This window comes from Leuciscus leuciscus (assembly GCF_965113295.1).
Source record: "Leuciscus leuciscus genome assembly, chromosome: 15".
NCBI lineage: Eukaryota > Metazoa > Chordata > Actinopteri > Cypriniformes > Leuciscidae > Leuciscus > Leuciscus leuciscus.
In genome coordinates, this window is record NC_138739.1 from 7,205,425 (window position 1) to 7,216,436 (window position 11,012).

At 37.1% G+C, this 11,012-nt stretch overlaps 1 protein-coding gene across 1 annotated transcript in view; it reads right to left on the reverse strand.

The window, feature by feature from the left end:
• LOC309476037 (uncharacterized protein) overlaps positions 1 to 5,972 on the reverse strand; it is a 76,132-nt gene extending 70,160 nt beyond the window's left edge. The window contains exons 1-2 of the mRNA XM_082139158.1: positions 5,906 to 5,972; positions 4,779 to 4,990 (exon numbers count right to left, since the gene is read on the reverse strand). Of these exons, the coding sequence (XP_081995284.1) occupies positions 4,779 to 4,824 (46 nt within the window). The 5' untranslated portion in view covers positions 4,825 to 4,990; positions 5,906 to 5,972. The remainder of the gene's footprint in view (positions 1 to 4,778; positions 4,991 to 5,905) is intronic.
• Between the last annotated feature and the right edge of the window lie 5,040 nt (positions 5,973 to 11,012).

Genomic DNA, 11,012 nt, shown 5'->3' on the forward strand with positions numbered 1-11,012 from the left:
CAATTTGTTGAGGCTCCAGTTGATCTTTGCTGATGTGGTCTTGATGAGAGAGAACCAGTGGTAGTCAGAGTATCTTTGGTGAATGGAAAGACAAGGCCGCAGCCTGGCACAAGCTTGGTGGGTCCTTAGAGGCTTCTAGTTCAGCATCATCTTCACGTCAGCATTTCAGAAAGGGAGTAAGAGGGAGCTAAGAGCTGATCAGTGACTTTAAAGCGTGAAGATGGCACAACCTCTGGAGCTGTGTGAGCCAATGAGAAGATTTCCCTTTGGAGGGAAATTTTTACGACCCATTGTCCCTTTGAACATGCAATTTGATTGGATGTTTAACACAAGAATCTTTAAGATGCTTATAATACTAATGCGTCACAAAGTTAGCAGAATGTAATGTAAATTAACAAAACGGGGATGAAGATTGGAGTTTATAGAGACCAAAAATGCCGCACATATAATGTTGGTTAACCATAATATGCAAAGTCTGAAACATTAACCCAATTGAGTTTACAAGAATACAAACGCCACATAAAAGGGAAAATCATGAGATGGGAAAAATTAGATACATGTTTACACATTTATCAAGTGGTTATATATAGAATATATATAGGATTAACAGGGTTTTTATTTCTCTTCCTCTGCAAGAGTTTAAGTGAGAGTCGCAGCTCTCAGGACATTCCTTTCGCTCGTAAAATCAGTTTCAGTGTGTGTCCTGTAACAAGACACCGCGTCCTGCCAGTGTGTTAGCTTCATTTGGGGAACGTTTCACAGGCCTTATTTGGGAGAGTGAGTTTACACAGATTATTCATTAAATAAATGAATAATTTGTGTGTCTGATTGGTCCAGACGCTACATCATTGTGTGCCCTTGTCCTGGCTAGAGCTGCATTGTAACTGGTTTGGGTCAGGGAATGGGGTCATAAAACACCTGTCTGCAGGCAGGAACATGTCATAATCACCTATGAAAAAATGCAGTTCTGTTAGGATCAGCATAAGTGTATGTAATACAGTGAGCTTGATATTTAATTGTGGAACTTTCCTTACCACTTTCAAATAATGTGCATAAATGCAACTCTGAAAATTCTTAAGTCATGCACAGATCCTGGCCATTTTGCTTTCACATTTGTCAATGTGGATTTTAGTCAACTGCCTTTTTTTTTATTTGATATAATATTATTAATCTGGAATATTAAGAATCCCAATAGTAACTGGGCTGCACATTTACATTGTGAACCCCCTTTCTGTTCACATAATCCCCTTCATTGGGGCCTTGATGGCAGTCTATGGTCTAGCCTATAGTCTATGGTACCAATCACGTTAGTGAAGCCTGAGTGACACATACTGTAATCGGCATGGTCATGATTGCATGATCTTCATAAAAAATTCTGATAGCCAAAAAAAAAAAAAAACTGCTTTACAACATTGGGTCTTAAGTGGCTTGGAAATGCCACAAAAAAACCTAAAACTGTTTTTTAAACCTAAAAGCGCCAGGTAAACTCCGAATGACACGACAGACAGCACTTTCCATCAAGTTCTCCGCATCTCCAATAGTGTAAAGGAAAGAGCCACTCGCAAATAATCTTAGGGCAAAGCAAACAGTTTGTCCTGTTGTTAAAGCCCGACTCCGACAAGTCGAAAATAAATGTGCGTTTCCAACAATTTAATAATGTAAACGACAATCTCACGAGTCACGAGAAAAAATATACATCTTAGAAAGTGCACTATCGCACTGCGCTGGACTTCCCGTATCAGCTCCGCTTATGAAGCCGCAGTCTAATCCTGTTTACATGAAATAAGCCTGCTCCCGAGCAGGTTTAAGCTTACGGACCTGTTGCTATGACAGCAAGTCCAGGATGAGCGTCGAAGAACCAAACAATCCAAGATCATGCCAAATCGTCAACAATCAAATCCAGCTAACTGAGTTAGCGACGTACGAAGAACGGGCCCCAGCTCTTCTGGATCTGATGTCATAAACCAGAACAACAAAAGTAGCCGAAGCCCCGCCCACCAGAGCAGAGACGACCAATCAGAGCACAGCTTCTCCAAGTGTCTCAGAGCAGTTCATAACAGTATCAGAGTTACGCCTACTGGCTCATTCCTACAGTTTGGTGGATATTAATAATGTCCAATGAAACAATACTGCATAAAATGTGACTCAACTTTCAAGTTACTTGGTTTTGCATCCATAGATGAAACCCCATTAACCAGATTTCATGATGATTGATACTAAAGAATAATGGAAAAAAAATAATAAATAATTTTTTAAGCGCTTGACAAATTCTCATGTCTCCATGTTTTCTCGACTTCACTTCAAATAAAGTTTGCATATTTATTTCTAAATGAGCTATTTTGAGTATTAGCATATACTTACAATACTTATAAACACAATTTATTTAAAAACAAATTGTGTAAAACTTCAGTCCACCCTGTTACACTGGTGCTACTTGCCCTTTAAAATCTCAAGCAAATGTCCTAAATCACATGACTTGCTAGAAGTGACGACATTAGCTTGGAGGGAAACTTCTCTGAGAACACACTAAGTCTCAGTCATAAACTTTTCTCTCTTTTCCTCATTTTAAAATTCCTCATTTTGTCTGCTGGTTCCATAATGCCAATCGTCCACATGGATTTCATGTAGGATTGCTCTTGCCAACAGGTGGGACCCAACTGAGCAACATGTGCTAGACCCATCTCGGTCCAGCTCTCGATCTTAAATAATCCACCCTGTTATGACACACTTTGCATTGTGACAGGGTGGACAGCTTCTACCCCTTTAATGCTAAAAGGCCTCAACACACCAAGCCAACGGTCGTCCATCAACCAGCATCGGGCTGATATTTAACCTTAATGGTAATGTTCCAGTTATGAATATACTGTATGCTTGATTAGAAATGTAGTGCCTCCTACCTAAAGAAACTTCTTGATCTGGCAAACAAAAATACTTTTAAGCAGATGTAACCCTGTGAATATTTGTACTCATTTATTTTAATTTTGATGTATTTTTATTTATTTTTATAATACATGGGAATTTGCATATTGTCATGTAATGGTAGTCTGAGGTATTTCAAATGTTAACCAATGAGTTGTTCCATTGAGTTTTGGTTTGTTCACTACCAGCCAATCAGAATGAGTAGGAGGGAGGAGAGAGGCACGCGAGAGTTGGAAGCTGAGGGTACAGGGGGAGAGCGCGCTGTTTGACCGAGGAAGAGAGTGAACTGAAACACATGCTGTTAAAGTATATCTAGCGACAGTGTTTTTGTCCTAGATCACATTCAGATATATTAATATATGTATTGTGACAACGGGAACGTTTTCTTTGTGTTTAAAGACTAAATGCGTTAAGTCTGCTCTGATCATAGCAGCCGTCATTTTATGTTTAGCCGGAAAGGACTATAGTGTTTCTCTATTGTTTCTCGGGATTCAAGGACCAAGAAGAGTCAAACAGCATCGGAGTATTTTCAGGCGGTTCTATGCCGAAAATAGACTTTACAACTTGTTGAAGGAGAGAGAGCGACAGCTTTCGTGCGTCGGAGTCGTCAGCCATTTTCTTGTGTGTGACGCATCACTTATTTCAGCGTTGGACTGTTTTCCTTTTCCTTGTGAGGAGATGAGGACACAAGCTTCACGTAACCACTTTTCTGTGCAGTTGGAGAGTTTTGCTGTAACAGAGTATCTGAGTGAGTAACTGAGTGAGTAACCATTGTGTCTATGCACATTGAAAACTGCGTCATCCATTCGTGACTGACATTAAGTGCACCACCGAATTTGGGCCCCAACGAAATCCAAGCGCTTGGTTTATGAACATTTCAGCATGTAAAGTGTGAATATGTGATTCAAGTTACAGTTTTGAATTCATACCGGTATACAACTGTAACAACTGGTATTATCCACCTGAGACTGTTTTTTTCCTTTTAGTTCATTAGAACTGTAATTTACTGACACCTTAAAAAAGTGGTTTCATTTTATTTCTTCTAAAAGAAGGTGATATTTTATTTCCTTTCTACATTTGTTATTTTTGTTTTGAGGTAAAATAAATAAGTCTCTATTTGTTACTACTTCTGTATTTGTTTCATAGCCTAACTTGATTACAGTATTGTTGTAGGAAGAAAACAGCCCTTAACAAATAGTGAAGTAGCATTTTATTTAATCAAGGGTAATGTGTACACATATTTGTGTGTAGTTTAAGCTGCATTTTTGGAGGCACCGTGACAAATTATAGTTTCTGTCGAAATACCAGAGAAAATCCAGCCAACTCACCATCAATTGCTGGAGCCCAGGTCTTGTTGTTTTTATGCGCTTTTAACAGTAGTGTTACACAGAAAACACTGATTTACTCACAGCCATTAAGTTTGTAAATTGGCAGCTGGTTACATAAAAAAAATTAGATCAGAGGAAAAGTGCAATGAGCTTTGGAGAATAAGCTGCGATCTTATCCTAACCGAAACCAGACCAAACAGAAGACAACAAACGAAGAGTGAGAACTTGAAGCATTACTCTGTTGAGGAAACCGTATTCAGTGAAATGCAGACGCCTCCAACTACTGACTGTAAGATTTACTGTTTTTTATTATACATGGATAAACCTGTATGCACCGCTGTGGTTATTTTCTGTCTGTAATGGATTTAGTAAATGTTGTTGTGTTTGCTCACACTAATAATTTGAATGCCCCCCTATCAGTACTGTCCTGTAACAGTGAATGTTGATCCTCTCTGACTAAATTAACCAGTCGTTTATTACATGGTACCAGAACAGAAACAACTGAAGTCATAAAAACACATTTAAACTCACCATCCAGACGCCAGAAACACAAGCAGAGCAAAACAGTCCAAAACATCTTCAATGGATTCAGTCCACAAATATGAAAAGACAAACTCTTCAAAACTGGTTCAGTAATAAAATGACAGACGCGCTGATGTGAAGCTGCTCTGTAGTAAAGTGAAGTGAAACTCTACAATCAGTTAAAATATCTGCCTATTTATTCAGTGTTAATGCATGTGACCCTCTACAGGTGCTGGTCATAAAATTAGAATATCATAAAAAAGTTGATTTATTTCAAGAATTCAACTTAACAGGTGAAACTAATTTATTATATAGACTCATTACATGCAAAGTGAGATATTTCAAGCCTTTATTTGTTATAATTTTGATGATTATGGCTTACAGCTTATGAAACCCACGAAATCAAAATCCCAGAAAATTTGAATATTACATGAAATCACACAGTAATTACACAGTGATACCATGGTCATTGAACCAGGTTTTGGTTATTTTGGCAGTGTGGGCAGGTGCAAATCCTGCTGGAAAATGAAGGAAGCATGAAGTGCTCTGGAAATGTCCTGGTAGACGGCTGCATTGACTCTGGATTTAATAAAGCACAGTGGACCAAAGTCCTCTTTTCTGATGAGAGCAAATTTTGCATCTCATTTGGAAACCAAGGTCCCAGAGTCTGGAGGAAGAATGGAGAGGCACACAATCCAAGATGCTTGAAGTCCAGTGTGAAGTTTCCACAGTCTGTGTTGGTTTGGGGAGCCATGTCATCGGCTGGTGTTGGTCCACTGTGCTGTCCACTCAACGCAGCCGTCTACCAGGACATTTAAGAGCACTTCATGCTTCCTTCATTTTCCAGCAGGATTTGCACCTGCCCAAAGTGCCAAAATAACCAAAACCTGGTTCAATGACCATGGTATCACTGTGTAATTACTGTGTGATTTCATGCAATATTCTAATTTTCTGGCATTTTGATTTCGTGGGTTTCATAAGCTGTAAGCCATAATCATCAAAATTATAACAAATAAAGGCTTGAAATATCTCACTTTGCATGTAATGAGTCTATATAATATATTAGTTTCACCTGTTAAGTTGAATTCTTGAAATAAATCAACTTTTTGATGATATTCTAATTTTATGACCAGCACCTGTAGATCTATTTTGGCTGATTAATTCACACTCTGAACATTGTCAGTTTGACACTTTGAGCTCCAGTAGGCCTACAATTCCTGTAAGCCAATGGTGACACTTTCAACAGAAATAAACTGACACATAGTATGTGTTAAAAACATCTTAAAGCAACAGTTTGATCTTGTCATGAGATCCTGTGAGTGTTTGGCTCTGCTCTCTCCTGTAACTCTCTTCAGGACGTTTATTGTTCATTTCTGATCAAATGTCTCGATTGTTTCTCCACTCAGACTGATTTCGAGTTTCTCTAATGGCTTTAGCAGGAACAGATCGCCTGCTATAACTGAGTGTATGAAAGTGTCACACACACACACACACACATACACACAAATGTCCCCAACACTTGGGCCAAAGTGTGTCTGAATATACCAAGAGGAAATGAAACTAGACAGCTGTGTGTGTATATATATATATATAACCTCATGACTTGAGCAACAAGCTCATGTATCAAATAATCTAAATAATGTTTTAAATAATGTTTTAATAATGTAAAACTGTATATATGGTGCACTGCTAAACACTTTAAAAAGTAGGCCTACATAAAGTCTGAATTCCTCCAGGTGTTACATAACGCGGTACTTAGAAATTCTCATGACGAGGAATAATTCTAGAAGGAAAACTTTAATCAACAAACATTCAGGAACCAGGAAAAAAGCAAGAGCAAAAGCAAACCACATTACAACAAACGAGAACCGACAGAGATGAGGGAGAATACAGGATATATATATATATATATATATATATATACATGAGACAAACAAAGGACCTTAACAAGATCATTAATGACTCAGCTGAACCAAATGAACTCATGAAGACGGTAACCATAGAAACAAATGAGTGGCGGGAAACTGAACAAATGGACACAGGAACTGATCAAAAATACAAACAGAAAGTCCAAACACAAACTGAAATGTGACACCAGGGGCCTGTTTCAGAAAGGAGGTTCAACCAACTCTGAGTTAAAACTTGAACTCTGAGTTGACTTACCCTGAGATGGGAAACTCTTGAGTTATCGGTTACAGAACAGCTGAAATGAGTTAGTTCAATCAACTCTTGAGTTGACTGTCTCTGAGTTAAGCGCGTGCACCACCACTATAAAAAGCCATTATCAATGGAGCACAGATATTATGAGTCACCATGAACAACAGCGCCAGACAAAAAGAGGTCTTCATATTTCTCACCAGCAGAACTGGATGAGCTTCTGCAAGCATATGGAGAGTACGAACACATATTATTATTTTATTATTATTATTTTATTATTATTATTATCTCCAGCAGCGAAGGACAGAGTTAGCTAGGGAGACAATAGTTGCTCGAGTCAATGCGTAAGATTACATTTTAATTACTGTTATACAGTGTTGGGTGTAATTAATTACCAAGTAATCTAAATACTGTAATTTAATACTCTTAATTCTTCTGTAATTTAAAGTAAAATCTGATGTAATTGCATTAGACTATAGAACAATTCTGTATATTTAACACACATTTTTAAAAGGTATATTTTTTATGTAACCTTCTCCCTCTACACACTTTGGTCAATTCAAGAATAATTCATGCAATTGTATATTGTTTATTTGAAAGCATTAAAAGTGCAGTTTCTTGTCTCTCCTTGTATTGTTCAAGTGGTGCAATCCTGCAGGTATAAAAGAACATGGCAGCAGCTGAAAATTAAATATAAAAACATAATTCAATTAGGTAAGCCTTGAGCATATCATGGGTGTAGGCTACCTGACTTTACAAACATTTGACATATTAAATAACTAAAGCATCCAGTGTCTAGCAGTGCAGCAGCATTTACGGCTGAGGGAATTCCTGAGGGACTTCAGAGCCAGTCACTCCCCAAGATCCAAGGGCCTTCATAAAATGTAAGAGGTTTACATGTGTTATTTTTTATACAGGCTATTTTTGATATTTCCATTTATTTTACTTTGGGTTGGGTTTTTTGTTGGTCCCAACAGATTCTGATGGTAATATCTGTCTTTTGGAGCCTCCTGTCCCAACAGAACCAGGCAGTTGTAAGTAGCCTACTCAATACACCAGAAATTATGACAAATAGTGTTATAAAGTTTACTAGACCAAATGCTCATCTTCACAGGACGATGGGGATGAAGAGTTTCTGCTGCCACAGAGAGGCCTACAGAGGTAATGTTAACATTATGTGTCTACACATCAAACAATCTACACATTCACATTTTTCTACATTTGTATGTGGAGTAGCCTATAGAATCTAAGTTTAAATCTTAGTATAAACGGGTATTCTTATCTGTTGCACAGATGAACACATTTCAGTGATTTTCAGAAAAGGCCACAGTTTCATTCTGTAGAATTTGTTTAGATCAACATTATGTAACTCTAATCTACTACTGTATTTTCAGTTGCCAGTTAAGGAGTTATATAGACTTTATCTTATTAAAAAAATAGAAAAAACAGCAGTAAAAACAGCAATGAATAAATGTACTGAAGAATGAATGAGGTGTTTAAAAACCGCTTCCCCTTTAAAAAAGGGGAGGAGACCGAAATAAACTCTGGGTTTACCGAAGAAAACCTGCTCCTGACCAGGTTAGGTTCACAGAGTAAGTTACCATGGTAACTGACTCTGAGTATAAGTTACCTCTCTTTCAGAAATGGGCTTGACTTACTCTGCTTTCTCAGGTTTAACATACCTCCCATTCTGAAACAGAAAACCCAGAGTTTCCCTCATTTCAGGGTTAACATACTCAGAGTTTTCACTTAACCTCCTTTCTGAAACAGGCCCCAGCAGGCACTCAATATAATACATGTAATAAATCATGGAGAGACTCTTGAACCTCAGAGTGAGAAACTTTATTGATAAAGAGAAGCAAATATATATATTTACAAATACACAGCAGTGGCAGTAAAGGGAGATCTGTGTGTCTCTTTATTCATTTGTATCTGAGAAAGAAAAAAAAGCCTTACAAATGAGATTTTTCTCAAATCTGACACTGAAAGAGAGCAGAAGCTCAAATAATCATCAGTATTATGACAAAAAAACATTAGAAGAACAAAAAACACACTTGAAGAACCTTTAAAGTTCAGCGTTTTGCTTTAGATTTCGATACTTCCTGAAAAAGATTAACATAAAAAGTGATAAGTTAAAGGATTCATATGTTTTCCTTTTTCTTTAGTGTGTTGTGTATCTGTTTGTGCATGTATAAGATCTGCAAAGTTGCGAAGCTCAAAGTCTCGCACAAAATCATGTATTAGAATTAAATAGAGAAGGCAGATCCAGATCTAACTAAAACGCCTCGATCAAATCCTCCCTCACAGATCGACGTCACTCGCTGGAAATATTTGCATAATGCCGCACAAATGCAAACACAAAGAAAGGAGGCGTGGCTTGAGTTTCCAGTATTGTTGTCGCCGCCATGTTGTGGAGAAGCGGTTTATTTGCCCGTCCAAAATTGGACACAATTAAGAATCAGTGGATAAGATTTATTTACAACACTTTACCAGAACAGTAAATCCCAAACGTTCATGTGTGTGAAGTGTATTTTACGGAGGACAGTTTCCTGAACCCGGAAGAGTACAAGACCGGCTGTACACAAGACATATTTAAAAAAACAAACAATAAGGGAATTCCAACTTTTCTGAATCAAGTGAGTATTTTGACCATATCTTCATTTTTATGCATTTTTTCCAACTCCAAGCTGTATAAACCTGAATGCTTATTGGATTTAAGCATTTCAGGTGATGCGTTTTTGTGTAATGAGGGAGGGTGTGGCCTAAGGAGATCAACACCCAATATCAAGGTGTGCATAATTATTAGGCAGCTTCTTTTCCGCAGGCAAAATGGGCCAAAAAAGAGATTTAACTGACTCTGAAAAAAAAAAAAAAACAACCAAACAAAAAAAAAAAACCTTTCAGAGGGATGCAGCACTCTTGAAATTGCTAAGATATTTGGGCGTGATCACAGAACCATCAAACGTTTTGTAGCAAATACTCAACAGAGTCGCAAGAAACGTGTTGAAAAAAACAACAACAAAAAACGCAAATTAACTGCCAAAGATTTGAGAAGAATCAAACGTGAAGCTACCAGGAACCCATTATCCTCCAGTGCTGTCATTTTCCAGAACTGCAACCTACCTGGAGTGCCCAGAAGTACAAGGTGTTCAGTGTTCAGAGACATGGCCAAGGTAAGGAAGGCTGAAATCCGACCACCACTGAACAATAAAGGTCTTTATACACCACTGAAAACATAGTTATGGATCTTATATTGCATTTCTGCCATTAGATCATCAGAAAAAACACACATTGCACCTTTAATAGGTACAAGTTTTTTTGTTTTGTTTTTGTAAAATGCCTTTCTTTTCCCCCTTTTGTTTACTCCTGACATGTATGGTTATATGTACTCCTGTATGTAAATTATGTTTTGTTGTTATTAAAAATGCAAGATCGTGAGATCCTTGACGTGATAATAAACAAGAAATATATATGTGCTGCTGCATGTGATCTGTAACACGAACTTAACACCAGGCTTGTGCAAAATTCAGAATTTCAGAATTTGAATTGAATTGACTCCGCCCCACAGGAAGTTGAATATGAATTGGAATTGGAATGACAGGAAGTGGAATTAAATTCATGGCAATTCAAAGAAATTCCAACACAGTCACACAACAGAAAGAATGTGTTGAATCTGTTACTTGGAAATGTAATTGCTCACTGTTATAAGTTACCCATTATAAATGTGGTTTGGATTACTTTATTTGGATTACTTTATCAATGCAAAGCAAATTCCTTTTAATTTGATTAGTAACTAATTGAATTACACATTTTACCTCAGTAATACAACTAAATACAATTACATTAATTTTGTAATTTAATAATATAATTTCATTACATGTAACTAGTCACTCCTCAACCCTGCATACATTTTGTTCTAAAATATAGATAATGATAAAATTCTTGAAATAAATGATTTATTATTAAATTAATTTATTTTCAGTTCAAACTAATCAAATAACGCAAAGTTCAAACTAATATAATTGATAGAATATGTAATGCAATCATATCTGACATATACTGTAAAGCTTAATTGTTAAACACTTC